General features: G+C 35.2%; 1 protein-coding gene across 2 annotated transcripts in view; it reads left to right on the top strand.

Moving 5' to 3' along the window:
* The window catches only part of CAMKMT (calmodulin-lysine N-methyltransferase), a 329,635-nt gene that overhangs the window by 1,865 nt on the left and 307,872 nt on the right, over window positions 1–19,898 (top strand). For both annotated transcript variants that reach the window (XM_081069253.1, XM_081069252.1), the window contains exons 2-3: window positions 11,337–11,509; window positions 17,992–18,056. In XM_081069253.1, coding sequence (XP_080925379.1) covers window positions 11,337–11,509; window positions 17,992–18,056 — 238 coding nt within the window. The remainder of the gene's footprint in view (window positions 1–11,336; window positions 11,510–17,991; window positions 18,057–19,898) is intronic.

The raw sequence follows: 19,898 nt of genomic DNA, 5'->3' as shown, positions 1-19,898 counted from the left end.
GGAAATGCACGCTGAGTCCTCCGTGGGAGATGAGGGTGAGGTCAAGGTCATCCCTCACCCCCAGGACAGCCCTGGCGAATGACTATGGACTATGGGGAATTGCCTTCTATCCCTAATTTAATGGACGCTTGACTGTTTGGGAACATACCATCATGTAGTGGGACTGGTTGATGTTTGCTTTTGTGTCTTGACTGGCCGCCATTGATAATATGTAAGCACCTTGATGTGAGCCGCTGTTGTTCCAGCACAGTACCCCGAGAGGCCCAGAGAGAGAGTGGCAGTGCCCTGAGAAACTCTGGCTGTGCCCGGGGAGACTGGTGGTACCCTAAGAAGCCCAGGATGTCTGGCTGTGCCCAGAAGTACTGTGGTGGTGCCCTGAGAAACCCTGGCTGTGCCCAGAGAGCCTGGCTGTGTTCAGGATAGTGCATTCACCTCCAGGCTCCTTACACAGGGCCCCTCGCAGAAGATGCTTGTCGCGTAGATTGTGAGGCGAGACCCTGTAGGGGTGGAGTGTGGGGACAAAACCCCAAAAAACAGTTTCCAGGCTCTCGGCCTCACATAGAAAGGTGCTGGCTCGGGTAGTAAATGGCCATCAACTGTGATCAGATGCCAGCAGCTGTGGCTAGTTGGCCGTCAGCTGTAACCCGTAGGCCATTGGCCACTAATATAACGGCTGTGGCTACGCTAGCAGAGAAAGGAATGGGGGCTAGCAAGAAGATGGTGGCTGGCAAGCGCGGACTGCTATTAGGCAGATTATGTAGATCCTGCTTCCTGTGTCTCCAGCTCAGCCGCCAGCGAGAATATATTGGTTTGACTCCCCTACTTATGGCTCCGTGGGTGTTCCTTTTTGGCCTTACCGTGTCCTGCGTTCTTGGGCGGGGAGTGGGAGCTGAGACCCTGCACGACAAATGGCACAGTGAGCAGGGTCCTCTGCGTGACAGCCTTCTAGTGCTGTCATGACATAACTCAAAGATCATTTCTTTGCTGATGCATTTAATAATAAAATGAGTGGTCTCATAGATCATTGTCACAGGAATAAACTAGGGCCTTAATTTAATCAAATTTTATTGTGATGACTTCAGTGATTCTCACGATAGTAAAAACTCTAGTTGACCAGCACTTGTGTTCATCCCGAATTGCTGTCTGTGCAAGAATAAAGACAAGTTTCAGCTATGGCTGCCCTTTGACCTTCCCACATGCTTTGACATTTAATGATTTGGTACACATGTGCCCTCTGCTTAGAGTCTTTTTATCTTCTCTACTTGATGAATGACTGTTTATCCTTCAGACCTCCATTTCAATTTCCTTTTTTGTGAAGCCTCTCCTAACTCCTTTGGATTGAGTCAGATCCTTAGCTCATTCTTTCAGTGAACCCCATGTTGCATTGTTTTATGATCATTTGATCAGAATCCATCTTTCTCACTAGAGTGGGAGTTTTCCCTGGGAAAAGATATTTTATGAATCTATACTCTGCACTTAGCACAGGGCCTGGTTAGTTGTTTTTTTGTAGCTATTAAGTGTTGAGGAAAGCCTGAGAGTAAGGACAGTTTTTAAGTGGCCCATATTTTGAGTGAGCTTTTTCCTCTTCTGTATTTAAACTTCTTTTACAGTGAACATGATGATTTTCAAACATTTTTCATCTATCCCAAGATGCATTGTTTTAATTCTAACATCTTTGAAATTGGGATGTGTTTTTCAGTTGATGGCACACTGGTCTATTCTGTATAACATCAGAAGGAAGAAAAAAAATGTTGACTCTTATAATCAATGATGTCTTAGATTTGATGAAATAAAGTCATGGGAAGGAAGGACTATTTTTTTTTTTCTCTTTGAGGAAAAACACTGAAAACACTTGACTACCAGAAAAACAATTCCATATGACCAAAAGTTATTCCCAGCACAATATTGCTGTATAATAGAAGACCTCTTACTTGGGTTGGTTAATTGAGAAAGTTGGTTAAAGAACTGAATCATATAAACGATCCATATTCTAAAGTGAAGCTACATTCTGAGTGCCAAATCCGTCTAGATATTTATAATTAGTTCTCTAGATTTTTATGATTGGCTGCCTACACCTATATTAATAGTAAATTTTTAAACAACTTACCTTTATCGAGCACTTAACTGTATCTTTCCAAGACTTAGTTTTTATGGAAGGAAACATGAAAATAAAATGAAATAATGAGTATTACTACTAATAATTACTATTTCATTAGTTTTTGTAATATTTAATTAATAACAATAACAAGAATAGTTGGTATAAAAAAGCTCGTGAAGAACTGCAATAACTTGGCAAGCACACAACAGGGTAAGGCAAGAAGAGTACATTGGCCACGACCTTTCAGTTCGCATGGCCTCCTCTGAATATTTAATAGAGGGAATGGAGAGTGTCTGGTAATCCAGAGAGTTAGAGAGTTGCTACTGTATTTTGTGCTCTGTTTGGGCCTTCTGATTCTGTTGTAGAAAATGGCAAACAGACACCAAGAGACCATGACTTAGAAATGGTTGTGTGGTGAACCTGTAGATCTTGCACTGACGATTGTCACTAAGGATTGTGGTTTGGATCCCTACACAAGCGAGGAGCCGAGAGACTATTTTTTTTTTTTAAAAGCAGTAATCTATTATTATTTTTTAAATAAGTTTTATTGGGGAACAGTGTGTTTCTCCAGGGCTATCACATCAGCTCCATCGTTGTCCTGTAATCTAGTTGTGGAGGGCGCAGCTCACTGGCCTATGTGGGAACCAACCAGCAACCCTGTTGTTCACAGAGCTCGCGCTCTAACCAACCGAGCCACCCTGCCGAGAGAGAGAGAGAGAGAGAGAGAGAGAGAGAGAGAGAGAGAGAGAGGGAGAGAGGGAGAGAGGGAGAGAGGGAGAGAGGGAGAGAGGGAGAGAGGGAGAGAGGGAGAGAGGGAGAGAGGGAGGAGAGAGAGAGAGAGAGAGAGAGAGAGAGAGAGACTATTGGTTTTTATTTATTGGTTTTTATTGGCATCTCTCAGCTTCCTGCAGCAGGGCTGAGCAGCGTCCTTATAGTTCTTTCATTCTCCCCACCCGCTTTTTTAAAAATAGAGAATTATTTATTGATAAATTTTATACATCATCGCATTTAAGGAGTTTTTCACATTGTTGAGGTTAAACTGACATTTCAAATGATTATAGAATTTTATACTGCTAGTCACAGATGACATAGATTTTTGCAAGCTCTGTAGAGCATACGCATACTTTAACCATAAAGGTCTACATGTAATGCTCACCCAACCCCTGTTATTCAAACCATGTTGACATATAAGTCAGTGACTGGAGAGGAGATTTTTTTTCTTCATCTCTCTGATTTATTAAGATTAATAATTGGTTTCATTCGATTTCTTAAAAATATTTAGGATGGTACTTGAGCATAGAAAGGTGTACATGAATGTTTTCTTGAATTTAAAAGTATGTACTTATCAGTCTAAAAACAAAGTATTCCCCTAATACTTATTTTGAAAGAAATGAACTTTTAATTGTGGGGTAAGAAAAATAAAGTTTAAATACAGAATTGTACACCTGAAATCTATGTAAATTTACTAACAATTGTCACCCCAATAAATCTAATTAATTAAAAAAAAAAAGAAAAAAAAAGAAAAAGAAAGTTTAGGTGTGAAAGCACGTAGGTGTGAAAGCATTTGTCTTTTTCATTTCACAGAGCTCTAAATTTTATTACACTGTAGTAATATTTTTTCAAAAAGTCAATGTAATAATTTTTCAAAGGTTATGTCCTTTAACCACCTTTTCTAAATTTTATATGGCTCATTTTATTATTTAAATTAGGACCAGAAATCTATGATTTATTCTCAATCTTGAAAGGTTTTGGGCGGCCCAATGGCTCAGTTGGTTAGAGCACGAGCTCTGAACAGTAGGGTTCCGGGTTCAATTCCCACATGGGCCAGTGAGCTGTGCCCTCCACAACTAGATTGAAAACAATAAGCTGCCGCTTCCAGAGGGGCAGCCGGATGGCTCAGTTGATTAGAGTGCGGGCTCTCAACACCAAGATTACAGGTTCAATTCTCACCTGGAATGGTGGGCTGCGCCCCTTGCAACTACAGATTGAAAACGGCAACTGGACTTGGAGCTGAGCTGCGCCCTCCACAGCTAGACTGAAGCACAATGACTTGGAGCTGATGGGCCCTGGAGAAACACACTGTTCCCCAATATTCCCCCAAAAGATTAAAAAATCTGTATTAATAAAAAAAACAGTTTTGAGTCCTAAAAATGATGCTTCTATATGAACTTTTACTAAGATTAAATAATTTGTTATTTAAAACTTTTTAGCTTTATTGAGATATAATTGACAAATAAAATTGTAAGATATTTAAAATGCTCCGCATGATGATTTGATATATGTATACTTGTGAAAGACCACCGCCCCCCGCCCCACAATCAATTTAACAAACACATCCAGGTTCAGTGTGAGGTCGGAGGGATAGTGGATGGGGGGAGGGGGTTCACAGTGTGAGGGATATAAATGATGAACGTCTAAGTATTACCTTGTCTTGTACACCTGAAACTAATAAATAAAAAATAAAAAATAAAAAAACCAAAAAAAACACAAACACATCCATAACCTTTTGTGTGTGTGTGTGTGTGTGTGTGTGTGTGTGTGTGTGTGTGTGTGTGTATGTGGTGAGAACATTTTTTTCCCCATTCATTTTTTTCCGGAGCTTTCAAATAACCTCAAAGTTTTCACTCTGTCTACCTGGATTTCATTTACTATTGCCTTGTTCCTTTTAAATTCCTGGTAGAAAAGAGTCAATATAGCTCTCTCACCCTTAGTTTTCTTGCCATTTTAAGAAGCTGCTCTCTCTAAGGACTCTCTTGACCTCATGGTTCTAGTTCAGACTCCACACTTTATAAGGTTTATAACCTTCTTTCTCTGAACTTAGCCTGGGTTACTTTCTAAAACCCCTTGCCTTTTCTATCTTTATATAATTACCTTTTCTCAAGTTATTTATTACTAAAATGATAAGTGGAATAAGGATAATATCTTAATGTTTCGAACTCACATTGAGCATTATTGCAGAATTTAGAATATTTAAGCAGTGTCCTGGCACAGAGGAAAGAGCGTTGACATCAGATGTATGTGGATTCCCATCCTACGTCCACCACTTACTGTGTGCTCTTCATTGATCTCCTGCATCAAGTGTTTAGCTCTTTATGGAATGTACTTTTGTTTCACCTTTATTCCTGACTTCGTTTTATATCCCTCCCCTGCCTTTCCCTTTTTCTTCATCCATCTTTGATGAATGATGTCTTGTATTGTGCATCTTTCTAAGCCACCTTAAATCTTTGCACAACATAGGATTTAAGGTGGAATAAGGAAGTCTCCCATAAAGTATAGAAATTTGGGCAACTTTTTACTTTCTAAGCCTCAGTTTCTTCCTCATTTATTAAGTGGGAGCAGTAACACACTTTGGAGTGTTGTTTTGAGGAATTAATTATTGTCAAATTCTTAGCTCAGAATCTGCTGCATCATACTCACAATAAATAATAGCTATTATTGTCACTGTTGTAACTCTTCCTGGTTACATTGCATCCTCAGTGGGATTTTTCTGTTTTGGCTTGGATGATGGGCCCTTTTTCTTGAAAGAAATGTTAGCTTCTTTTCCTCCTCCTGGTTGAAGAAATAGAGAATGATAAATGCTTTCTCTTCTGACCATGTTTGACTCTCCTTTATCTGTCTTCTATCTTGAGACCTGGATAGAGCTAATTCCTCTTACTTCCCGATAGGATCTCTAGAGAAAGTCCTAACCTTGGTGTTCATTTTTGCCTATTGACTTTTGTGCTCATTTGCTTCATTCTTCTGGGGCCCTCTGACTCTCAGAGGGGGATTAGTATTCCTTTTGGGCCCCAGAATAAAGCACCCTCTTGGTTTCAGACCATCCCGATTGAATTTGTAAGTCCTATTCACCATAGGGTGATTTCTGAAGGAATTGGCCATTTTGTTGGGAGATCCCAAATATCAGTATCTACAGGTCTTTTCTCTTGGTCCAATATCCCCCACAGGAATCTTTCATTCTTTTCTCTGGCACATATATGACTGACTGCCTATGAGCTAGAAGTTAAGTGAGGAAAAGTGATACTGATCAGAACGAAGAACATTCTGTGCTTGCTGGTTATGACCAGAACTTTTATGATTCATTTTCTCCAGAAATTTACTTTTCAGAATTGCTCTGTGGGGAGGCAGCGTAGTTGCCTGGCATTGCTGATGGAGTCACAGCTACTTTTTTAAGAGTTTTTCAACCAATATGTCTGTGTTTAGCCTTACTCCTTTATCCTGACTGTTATACCTTGGCCTTCATAACTACTCCAGTAACTGAGTCTTTGTTGAGTGTTTGGTAGGATTCTGCTGGCACTTAGATTTCAGTTTCTCCGATGTCCCAATTTAGCTACCACGCATCATTTCTCCTCCCAATCTCTTTATCCTTTTGGATTTTTGTTGTTTTTACTTGTTAACTGGTAGTTTAGGGGGTTTGGGAGGGATGGGAGATAACTGTGTGTGTTCTGTCTGTCTTTTTAAATCAGAAGTTAGTTAAAAATTCAACTATTTATTGAGTTCCTACTCTAGACACTTTCCATGTAGCAAATATTGTCTTAATTAATTTTCACAAGAGCCTTCTATTCAGTCTATATGTATTGTGTGTTGGCCACTGTATTAGAAGCTGCAAAGTAGGTATTATTCTTGTCTTACAGGGGACGAGACCCAGCTCGAAGAATTAAAAAGGTGCTCACCCTCATGTAACTTTGAGGGATAGGTTCTCTTACTGCAGTTTCCTTGCTCATTTTCTCAGTAATACTGCTTTTAGTAGAATATTGGTTATCAGGATTCCTGCGTAGTTAATTATTTTCAGTTTAATTCGTTCTTGAGTAAATAAACATCTCAGGTTAATCAATGGGTCTTTGACTTCCAGTGTGTTCTGTTGCATACATTGTTGACCTGATGGGCCTAGGACTCAATGCTTTTTTTCCCCTTCAGATATTTATTATTTTGACATGAACTTAACTTGATATAACATTGATATTTGATTTAATAGCTCATTGATTTCGAGGAATGAGAAACTGCCTTGACTTTGAGTGTGTTCCTTCAGCCCAGATGATTCCATCAGAATATTATTTAATTATATACATAGGAGGTTGGAAGGAGATATTCTAAAAATGGTAGGTGTTACCTTGATGGGAGATTCAAGTATCCTCCTGCTCATAAGCCTGCACATATTGATGGCCTTAAAACAACCGAATCTTTAAACTAAAAAGAAACATCAGAAGTAATTTGACTTGACCTCTATTGTAATTTCTTTATTGTATGTATATTACATAAAGAAATGTTTCCTTTAAAATTTATCCTAAACATATTGTCTGTTACTTTCATTGAGTATCACCTGGTTGTCATATTGCAGATCGTGGGAGTTACTGAGCTATAAAAGCCCCTTCCAATATTATGTGTGGGGTGACTTCAATAACTTTTTACCTTAGTGATTTATGGTGCCAAACACCTTGACATCAGAATAATTCAATTAGTCTAAATAGGCATTTGCTTTTTGGATATTAATTGGACAAGATCCAAGGTAATTTGTAATATTTCCATTAAAATTTTGTTTAATTTAATTACTTTGTTTTTTTCTTAATAGTAAGCTCTGTTGTGCATTTGTTTTTCTTCCTGATGACCATGATAATAGCAATCAGACCCTATTTTTGGTAAAGGCTTTTGAAACAATTCATCCTTTAAGAAAAGAGAAACCTTCAACCAAATCAAAGACAGGTAATCTTTTCTGATCATCCATTAAAATAACAACAACAACAACAACAACAACAAAAACCCTTCTAAACCTACATGATACATAAATTTTAAACAGATATTTTTTCCTTCAAGATATATTCATAATGATGTGTTTTCTTGCTTGGTTCTGATCTCAGTTTGACCTTTTACATATAAGAATTATGGCATCATTGGAGCCAGGGTTCATTTTCAGATAAGAGAAACAGCTCTACCTATTTTAAGGAGAAAAGGGTTTAATATAGTGAGTTAAGTGCTTATAGAAATCTTTGGAGGGACAGGAGGAGCAGGCCAAGTGTGAGTCCCAGAACACAAACTCCCAGAACCATACAGAGCTGGCTTGCCAAGAGAAATGCCACCTTTACCAAAATGAAGAACCTGAGGCTGTTTCCAGGATCATATCACTTTGCCTGTGATCTCTCTTAGTGATCAGGAAGCTTCTGCCAGAACTTTAGACTCCAGAAGCACAGGTTGCCTGCTAGATCTCTACCAGCAAAAAAGTATGCCACTTATGCTGCCTCTCTCTCTCCATTAAATTAGAGAGTGAACACTGGGACCTTTGCTAAAGCTTCTGTAGAAGAACCAAGTGTCTTACCAGCAAAAGTTATACAAAGGTAGTTAGTTACCACCATCTTTCCTTCTTTTCTTCTTTCAAATCTCCTGTTAGTGCATCTGACTAGCTAAACCAAACTCACATCTACAACTCTGGCTGCTAAGGATTCTGGGAAATTTAGTTGTTAGTCTTCAGCCTTATGATATAGAAAGGTATCTCAGAAGGAAGTTGGAATGGATGTTTGATGCCAGTCTCTGATATTCTCCACAAGTAGAGGTGTTAAGAGTTCATGCTCTGCAGTCAGACTGCCTGGATTTGAACCTTGGATTTTCCTCTTATTAGCTTTCTGACTTTCAGCAAATTAACATCCCTTTGCCTCAGTTTCTTCTCTCACATAATGAGTATCTATCCCAGAGGGTTATTTGAGGATTTAATGAAGAGTGTGGTATGATTTGCATTAATACTTATTTAGACATTTGGTGTAATTTGCTGGTGAGCAATCTAGAGTTGGAGTTTTCTTTTTAAAAATAGTTTAGGACTATTTAGACTTTCTATTTCTTGTGTCAATTTTGGTAGTTGTATTTTTCTATGAATTTGTCCATTTCATCTAAATTTTCAAAGTTAGTTTTCATAATATCCCTTTGCTATTTTTTAATGCCTGTAGGATCTATAGTGATCTCCTTATGTCACATTGATATTTAGACCTTCTTTCTTTTTTTCTTATTAGTCTCATCATGGATTTATCAGTTTTATTAATCTCTTTAAAGAATCAACTTTTGGTATTAATCCTCCCTGCTGTGTTTGTTTTCTACTTTATTAACTTCTACCCCTTTGGGACCTTCACTTTTTTTACAGTGGCTGCTTAGCTTACTGACATTTAATCTTTCCATAAATTTCCCTCTAACCATAGATTTAGCTGCATTTTATGTTTTGAAATGTATTTTTGTTATCAATCAGTTCAAAAAACTTTCTAATTTTCATTGTGTTTTCTTTTTTGCTTATAGTTATTCAGAAGTATATTGCGTACTTTATATATTAGGAGTTTTCGATTTTTTAAAGTTATTTTTTATTTATGACTTTAGGGTGTTTTATATCTTTAAAAAGTTTTTCTATTATGGAAAATGTCAAACATATATAAAACTGGAGGGAATAGTTTAATAATCACTTAGATGCCCATAAACCTCAATAATTTTAAACTCCTGAGCAACTTTGTTTCATCTCTATTCTCTCATTACATCCCCAACCCTGATTATTTTGAAGCAAATCTCAGATATCATGTCATTTTTTTCTGTAAATATTTCAATATGTATCTTTACAAGATGACATTAAAAATACATAATTATAATACCATATCATCCCCAGAATAATTTCTTGATGTCATGAAATATCTTACCAGTTTAAAAATTTTCCCCTTTATCTCATAATTTTTCTTTACAATTTGATTATTTTGAAACAAGATCCAAATACTGTTATTGATTGATATGTTTCTTAAGTCTTTTTAATCTAAATGTTCCCTCTTATATCTCTTTTTCAACCCTTGCCACTTATTTATCGAAGAAAGTTTTCTTTTGTTGTGTTTTTTTTTTTTGTCTTGTAGAGTTTCCCATAATTTGAATTTTGCTAATCGCCCTTGATGATCTGTAATATGTTCCCTATCCCTGTATTTCCAATAAGATATAAAGGATCAGATTCAGATTTGATGTTTTTTGTTTTGTTAGTTGGTCAAGATGATGGTATTGTGTATTTTCATCGGTATTCACAGTGTGAAGTCTGGTTATTTCTCTTCTTGGTGATGGTTACCTAGGTTCCAGAATTCCTGAGGAGTTCAAAATGGTGATATTCTAACTCTTCATTCCTTTTTCATTTATTACTTGGGATACTACTCCTCATCTACTATTTGGATACTCTTAGTTCATAGAGAAAAACAGAAATATACTTGGTTCTTTCTCTTTATTTACTGGTTTTCAAAATAGTAAGTTGATTCTCCAGCATCCTTCCAGGATCATCAATGAGGCATTTATAAAAATACCACTATGAATTAATGTGTTTCGATTCTGTTACATTTATTATCTTAGTTAATGCTTACCCTGTCCTATCTTTGGCCAATGGATCTTATTCAAACTGGCTGCTCTGGATTCCTTTTAATATAGTCCTTAATTTGGTATGGCTTTCTTGTTTTCTTGTGTGTAGGGTGTTTCGGGCTCATCTTATACAATTCCTACCATTTCTCCAAGGGGCCTTACTTTGCTCTGCTAGCAAGTAGTATTTAGAGAGAGCAATATGGACATTAGGTGTGCTCATTGCTACTGATTTGTTCTTTGTTTCTTGATGTTTTCAGTGGTCAGTGGGAAAGATATGTATAGTTTTAAAAAATGAAACACATTACATTTTATTATACTTTATTCAGATTCAGAACTGCGGGATTTTTATTTACCTTCATTAATCCTACAGCTGTATCCCCCTTTTTTCCTTACTTAAAAAACCAAGTTTTCAACTATACCAACAGAATTACTCATTTGATTTATCTTAAAACACACACACACACACACACACACACACACACACACAGAGGCTCTGGGCTCTGAAGAAGATAACTGCCCCTGTCTAGGTTGTAAGTTTTGAAATTCAAATTTTATCCCCTAACTCTACAAGTTGTTAAAAGTACTGCTTATCTCCTCAGCTCTTTCTTTTGGAATTGACAAATGTCCCACAATAAAAGTAGTGCAAAAATCCCTCTAGATTTACCTCCTTTTAAAGATATTATGCTGGTAAATCTTCACTACCTTCTTTGCTCTCTAATGCTTTCAAGTAATGTTTAAAATGTTTTGTCCATCTTTTCTAGTCGTCTTCATAAGAGGTTGCTCTGAACTATCTAATTGGCCATTATTGGAAATGAAAGTCCCTGTACCACTTAAACTTTGAACTCTCAACTTATGTTTATGTAATATGACCGTGATATTTGGTTTTATTTCAAAGGTTCTGAAGCAAAAACACCTGGACAATTGTCTACGGCATGTATCTGTAAGAAGATTTGAATCATTTAATCTGTTTTCAGTAGCAGAAGCCCAAAAAAGGGAAACTGAAGAGGAAGTTGGTGGATGGGTCCAATATACAAGTGTCTTCTTCCCTGAGTACAGTATTTCCTTAAGGTAAACATCACTTTAGTTAAGGTTTGTTTCTTTCTTTTGTTTTTTTTTGAAGACGATTTTTCTCTTATAGAAGAATCTCATTGTTCATTCTATTCAGTTTTCAGGCAATCTTTATCAAAACTTAGGTTTTGCAACTTTGTGTTAGGAAATCCTGCTGCTTTAACTGGGTCTTGCTGTATTCTCAGAACTAAAGAAAAAAAATCCTCAGCAATGTGGTGGCATCTGAGGATAAAGGATGTTGCAAGTCGAAGAATTCATGTAACCATTCTCGCATAGCATTTGATTATGACAAAAGTGAAGTTCTTTTTGAAGCAAGGCTAAAAGTGAAAACAAAATTTTTCTAAATTACTCTTCAAGTAGTAGTTATATAAAAAAATTGAGCTTTGGTATTTATCCCATTCATGTTTTGTCACTTTCAGAATAGAATCTTAAGAATAGGATGAGAAAATTCAGCGGAAAACACTGATATTGTGAGAAGCATACAGACTGTTCTGGCTTTAAAAATCATTAGAAAAGAGACAAGAAAGTTGCAAACTGAAGTAACAAGATACCATTGTTACCGAATTAATCTTCTTTCACAGTTATGGTTTAGTATGTTGCAATATTACTGTAGGTGTTTGATATAAAATCTGCCTTTTTTGACAAGATTTCACATTTTGAAAGGGAGGGTGGAGCACATTTACAGTAACTATAAGAAGAGCAAAAAACATTTTAAGTGAAAATGTGACTGAGTAAGGTTTAGGTGAGGCTAGGAATAATTCTAAGAAAAAAAATTTTCACAAAGGATGTCTATTTATAATATATATTTCTTGAACTATTTTGGTTTAAAATACCCAAGCTTTAAAAAACACCATAATAGCTAAAACTTTGGGATTTAGATAAAAATTGACTATGGGGGGCAGGGAAGAACAATTAGGATCTGGTTTCATAATACCGCTTTATTGAAAATTCCAAAGGAAAGATAAGAACTTCAGGATTTGTGAGCTTGCCTCTACATTCACCATGAGATTCTAATTAGAATACCTCAACTGCCTCACATTCTGATGGAGATAATTAGTTTAGTCCTTGGTTCAGAAGGAAAGAAAAATGCATTAAATGCTTAGTATGAGCCAGGTACAGAGCTACGTGCTTTAATGCATTCTAATTCATGCAATCCTTACAATAACTCTAGGAAGTAGGAATGAAGATGATTAAATTGGAAGATAGTACCTATACAGAAATTAAAGAGAAGGAAAAACAGTGCTCCAGGAGGTGATGTTTAGGTATAAAGTTCTAAAACATATCTTCTACATCCACGGGGAACAACAGTCAATAAGAGTAAACGGTACCAAGAATACTTTCCAGACATCTTTAAGACCCTGGTAAGAATTCCTGGAGAGAACGTGAAATCTGCTGTCCTTGAGAACTTTTAAAAATAAGGCATGGTTCTCCACCTGGCGGATTGACATTACCGGGATGTAGCAGGAAGCCAGGCTAGAACGTACATTAAAGGCTCCTCTCCAAAAAGTTCTTTGTGATAGATCCAGTTTTGAAAGAATAAATACAGGTATGTCTATAGAAATGTACCATTGAGTCTGAATTTATGGAGAGGAAACAGATGCCCGAGCTAAAATTTGCCCGAATAGCTTAACATACAAAATTCTGGAGCTGAACGCCATCTTAGAATAAATTTTTAAAAATCATGACAACATTAATAATGGATGACGATTGAGTCCCTACTATGTGGCAAGCACTGTTGTGAGTAGCTTACATGCATTAGTTTATTTAATCTATACAACACCTTAAGAGGTAAGTACTGTAATTATCCTCATTTTACAGATAAAGAAACTGAAGCCCAGAGAGGTTAAATAACTCGATTGAGGTCACCCAGCTAATTCAAACCTCTGTGGTCTGGTTACATAGCCTGGACTTTTAAACACTTTTATTTTGAAATAATTACAGAGTCTCAGGAAGTTACAAAAATAGGACAAGGAATTCCATGTACCCTTCATCCAGCTATCTCCATTGGTAACATCTTATATAACGAATAGTCAAAGCCTGCACTTCTAACTTCTGCACGTTCTGCCTCTTGGGAGGCAATCAGTATCCATTGATTCATTTTACAGATGAAGGGATTGAGGTCTAGACAAACTAATTTCCTCATTGATTATACTGAGCATCCCATTTCTTACTCCGTAATCCTGTTACCATACAGGAAATTGCTGCAATTGCTTAGGTAGGGTAGGATTTCTGCCAAGAATAGTTCATTCCCATTCCATTGCCAGTTTTGTTCACATTGATTTCTTGCAGTTACAGCTTTTCCTTTTTCTCTGTTATCAGTTCCACATGGATTTACATTCTTGTTCCTTTCATATCTCATATCAACTCTTTTCTCAACATGTTTCCATGACAGTTCTTTGGTTACCTTCAGTATTATTTGAATTGTGAACATTAAAATTTTAAAAAATTACTTGCACTAGCCAAAGGTAGTGGTTTAGAATGTAGTTTTTGCAATAGAGTACCATCATCTTCCTCTATATTTTTTAAGTTTGTTAAATCAACACTATGGAATGATTGAAAAAAATGAATAGTTTTAAATAAATTCAAATCAGTAAATACTTAATAGCACCTTCAGTGTAGACAAATAAAAAGAAATATAAGATAGACTATCCTCAAGGAGCTTAAATACATGAAAAGTTACATGATAAAAATAATTAGATAAGGAAAGTTCACTATTCATTCTAAGAACTCCAAGCACACAGTACGTAACTAATTTCCACATCAGTGGAAAACTTCACACATATCAGTAATTTAGAGGTACAAAGGATTTTTGGAAGGCCTTGAGGAGCAGGATTCCAAACTGGATCTGGAAGTATGTGAAAGTTCTGAGAGAAAGGTAGACATTATTCCTAACAGGGCAAAAGCACTAGAAAATATATGAGGGTGAGAAAGTACAAGGCAGAATCGACGGAGACCACTGAGAAAACCATCACAATCTCTATGGGGAGAAAGGGTGATGAATGTATGTTATAAGGTGGATCTGCTTCTGGGTTCTAATAAACGCTGAGCATTTGAGATGTTTTGTTCCTATAGATCATGAATATAAACCCCATTTTCACTTTCTTAGTTCCTTCTTATCACCTGAGATCACCTGCCACAATTAACAGAGATGATGCGTGTATGGTGATTAATACTTATCAATACGTTTTATTAGTCTTGTCCTGCTGAAAGTTTTCCCACATATTGATTTCTGCCCCTTGAAAGTTTATTACACTCAAAATGAATACCCTAAGAGGGTAAAAAACTAGATATTTGTGAATTCAAAGTACGTAGTTATATTTGTTTATATTATTAAAAGGTATATAAGCAGTGGCCCAAATTAAAATTTTGATCATTATTTTCTGTCAGTTTTACATGATGATGCTTCAACTGAAGGAATAAAGAATTTCCCTTGGTGACTTTTTATCAGAAGCAAAAGTCTAGACAATGTAAAAGTTAGGTTATGAAATCCTCCAAATCTGTTGTCTTTTCCGTATGTCTGAGGGTGTTCCAAAGTGAGTATTAAGAGTTAGGAAATCAAAACTTCGGGTGACTCCTACTTTATTCCTTGACAAAGTCTTCTTGTCTTTCTGGTACATTATTTCTTAGAATTTTATAGAAGAGGCTTTTGCTATTAGATAAATGCATGTATAGAAAACTAATATATACTAGAGATGCTTATACTAAAAATCTTCCATTAAAAATTCCTTCTCCCAGTCTTATAAGCTGGATTTGTTATTGCATAGAGCTTACTGTATAGATTCTAGAAATTGTTCCCTATCCCCACATTTCAACTTATTTTCAGTGCAGTAGGAATTTGCATATTCTGGAAGCTTTAAAATACATGATATTTGGAATCATAGAAGTACCTGAATTTTTCCTTTAATAAATGTATACAGGGGCCGGCCTGGTGGCTCAGGCGGTAGGAGCTCCGTGCTCCTAACTCCGAAGGCTGCCGGTTTGATTCCCACATGGGCCAGTGGGCTCTCAACCACAGGGTTGCCAGTTCGATTCCTCTACTCCGGCAAGGGATGGTGGGCAGCGCCCCCTGCAACTAAAATTGAACACGGCACCTTTAGCTGAGCTGCTGCTGAGCTCCCGGATGGCTCAGTTGGTTGGAGTGCGTCCTCTCAACCACAAGGTTGCCGGTTCAACTCCCGCAAGGGATGGTGGGCTGTGCCCCCTGCAACTAGCAAAGGCAACTAGACCTGGAGCTGAGCTGCGCCCTCCTAACTAAGACTGAAAGGACAACAAACTGACTTGGAAAAAAGGCCTGGAAGTACACACTGTTCCCCAATAAAGTCCTGTTCCCTTCCCCAATAAAAAAAAAATCTTAAAAAAAAATAAATAAATGTATACATGTCTTAGGTATAGAAAAAGCGGAGAGACTTGAACTGTTCTCCTTCCTTTGAATAAGACTACTGTTGCTATGCTAATTGCTGAATTAGAAGCCTCTTGACTTTCGGTTTGTCCCGGGAGCTTGGAATGGGCAAGAAGTCAAGAATGAGTTTGTCTTTGTGTTGCATTTCTCTAGTACAACAAATGCACTGCGAGATCATATATTGCTTCTCTAGGGAAAGGGAAAAATAAATAAATCCTCACCCCACTGAATTTAGTATGTGCCCCATGAGTGCTCACTAATAAAAACTAATGATGGGAATGATATGCTTATGAAATTAGATGTATGGCAGATTATCCTTATATATGTGGCATATCATAGGTACCCATGTAAAGCTTGGTAAGGCTGGCATTTGAGGCAAATACAAATACTGAGTTTATATTTGAAAAGCATAGTTTTAGTGTTAGTGATATTAACAGCAGAAGTAAATATCAAAGTAGCTTTTGTTCTCTTGCATTTTATTTTGTATTTTAGAATGAACTTAATAGAATTTTCAGAATATGATCCAGTGTGTGCATAAAAGTAAAAGACTAATCGATTGAAGTCATGTTTTTATGGAACTTAAATCATCGATATAGGCTAATTATAACTTAGTTTTCAAGTTTGTTTTAAGCTCCAATTACGATGGTTTACACAGTTTGCTTACATATACATATATTCAAAGTCTCAACACATTGAAATGTTCTCTTGATTTTTTTCAAAATTTCACATATTACATTTAGAAATCATCTATTAGTTTTCTATAACTAGTAGATATAAGACTGAAAAATCTCTTTAGCTATTAATTTATAATAGCACTCCAAAGTAAATTGCATCTAGAATCAAGTTTTTCAAACCTTGTCCTTCTGAGAACCTCTCTTTGTTCTTTTGCAATTATATATTATATATTTTTTTTTCTTTTGCAGTCTTTTAGGGCCCATTCCATTCTCTGGTTTACTTTTTCTGTTTTTTTCCAAAACATTATTTGTTATACAAAACATTATAAATTTATATTATTTTTTTGACCAATTTTCTTTTTAATATAAACATTAATATAAACATTATACAAACTCATTGGTTTGTAGTATATTCATAATGCTGTGCAGCCCTCACCACTCTCTGGTGTAAAATCAAACATTTGAGGCATTCAAATGAAAAATCACATTTTATGTTTCTTATAGAAACATATATAATATGTTATATTATATTATATTAACACTTTAAAATGGTTAACATGGTGATCCTTGATCACTTTCAGCCTTGGCAGAGATTATAATAATTTTATCTTGATTAAAAAGTATATGTTATGTTTTTCCTTTAAAATAAATATATAATAAATATAATATATAATTATATTCACATTAACATGGTGAATTTTATGTTTTATAAACATATACTTATAATGTTTAAAATAAAGAGTATAATATAAAAGTTATGCTAAACAACATGTGAATATAATGTTATATTATATAATGTTATATATAATGTTAATTATATATATGAAATAAATATATGAAATAAATAAATAAATATTGATTATAACTTTTATGTAAAAATATATAATATAGAGATTATATAAATATTATTTATTTCATTGTAACAAGACTTTACTAATTTATATTAGTAAACTAATTTATATATATATATTTATATATAATAATATAATTTATCATTAATGTTAATTTATAATGTTTTGGAATGAATTTATAATCTCACCTTTATGTAACTAAAACAACAGTAAAATAATATATATAATATATAAATCATTAATTTATCATTAAGCAAAATATCAGTATAGGTTTATAATATAAACAGTAAAATAAAACAGTAAAAATAGTAAATGTTTAAATATTAGTACTTTAAAATGTAGATTAATCGTCAGACAATGTTATTTTATTAAATTGTGGGAGGACTACATTCTGTTATTTCTTTTCTTTCTCCCTCTAGTGGGCAGAAATATTTTTAAAATATTACATGGAAGGGTTTATTAGTATTGGGTGTATCCCAAGGCAGTCTCAGCTTTTTAAAAATTAACAAATTGTTACTGTTTCAGAATCATTAAAGAAAATGCTTTTTTCCTTTCTAGGCACAATAGTGGATCTTTGAATATTGAAGATGTTCTTACCAGCTTTGACAATACAGGAAATGTTTGTAAGTTTTATGACCACTATATAGAAATATTTTTAGTGTTTTAAGAAGTGAATTTATAATTGGTGCTTTTTTTCTCACTAATGTTTATTATACTTACTAATGTGTGGTGTGTGCACCTGTGTGTGTATAAGAGAAACTCTTACTGTTTTTCGCCGCCAAATAAGCTTCACATATGGTGCCCCTACTAAGTGGGATGGCATTTGGCAGTTGTGTGTGTCTGTGACAGAATGAAGGCAAGAAGGAACACGGGACTCTCCAGTAGGGTCCTTTTTGTTTATTGTTTACATTTTGATCTTAGTTAATCCAACAGAGGGGCTCTTTTCTCTTTGCTGTGTTTTGGGTGCTTTCTTTTCCTTTTCCTGCTGCTTCTTTCTTTCACTACAGAATAAACCTAGATCAGGTTTTCCTTGCTGCTAATATATTTGAATACCAGAGTGTTTTTGTTGTATGCAATATTATAATATTATGGAATATATTGTCTTTTCATCTAATTAAGTTGTGATTTCTGAGAAAATCATTTAAGTAATTATGTCACATGATTAAAGAAATCAAACAAAAATATTTTTATATTACTGTGTTAAACAACATACCATGATGTGTATTGCTTTATGTGCGCTGCACAGAGTATTGCTCTTAAGATAACAAATTATCAATGAAATATGACGGTTTTAAATGCAAAAGGTATACTCAGATACTTTTTTTCTCAAAGGAAATTTCAGAACTGTAACTACTTATTGTCGGCACCAAAACAACATACTTTGCTAACGGCACTACTTTATAAAATGCTCTCTAATTTTAGATCTGCGTAGAATAATGTCCAACAATACTTAGGCAATAATTTTGTCCTTATGCCCACATTATGATAAACTTTTGACTAGTATAGAAAAATATTTATGTATTTTGTCACTAAGGAATTTATAAATGTCCTAAACTTATCTGAAAATATTTAAAATAAAGTAGGTTTCTTTTTCATAGATAGTGACATGTCTATATTTTAGTTTCTACATGTTGGCAATTGATGAATTCTTTTCTCTTTAGGCATATTTCATATTTTTATTGGGGTTTAGGGCAAGAACTGGGCAAAGGATGCTAATGATGGTTGAGGAGACATTTTCCTTTAGTTCTGGGATAATGTAAAATATCATTAAGTCAGGCTTATGCATCCAGAATTTAGGAACATGATTCTAGAATGTTAAATGTGGAATTTTTGATTCAGTAATGTGAAAATGAAATATTGCTCCCTGTGGTTCAGTATGAAATAGGACCACTAGCTGGCAGCATTATGTAAAATAAAAATATTTTCCTAAACATCTAAGCTATTATTCTATATAAGAACAACTATCTTATACATCTCTAACATTTTCCCCATCAACTTGCTCCCCCCAAACCCCCAGTTGCTGTTGCATTGACAAATGGAGAAATTGTATGTTAAAAGTATATTTTCACTGCTGTCTATTGTTTGGTAGAAAAGTTTGAGTCTTTGAGGCCCACCTAAATTTGGATCTTGGTTCTGAAATTCATCTTGAGCAATTTATATCATCTCTCTGGGCCTCAATTTTTTTTATCTGTTGGAGCTGTATATATCAGTTAAAGAAAATGCAGAATTTATACTACATTCTCATAATTGACACTCAATACATGGAAGCTATTCATTATTACTGGTGATGAGTAACTCTAATACTTCTTTCAGTTTTTTCCTAGTAATGAAGATAATATTAAGGATTATTCTGATGTTTCAAAATAAACTTATTTTGATTAAACAGACAAGGCAGGAAAAATAGATTAAATTACCAAAATAGTAATTTGTTAAAATGTCTTGTCATAAATGTGGCCTTAAAAACC

This window comes from Rhinolophus hipposideros (genome assembly GCF_964194185.1).
Source record: "Rhinolophus hipposideros genome assembly, chromosome: 12".
Taxonomy (NCBI): domain Eukaryota; kingdom Metazoa; phylum Chordata; class Mammalia; order Chiroptera; family Rhinolophidae; genus Rhinolophus; species Rhinolophus hipposideros.
Note: the sequence above shows the minus strand (reverse complement) of the source record. Positions and strands in the feature narration are given on the sequence as shown.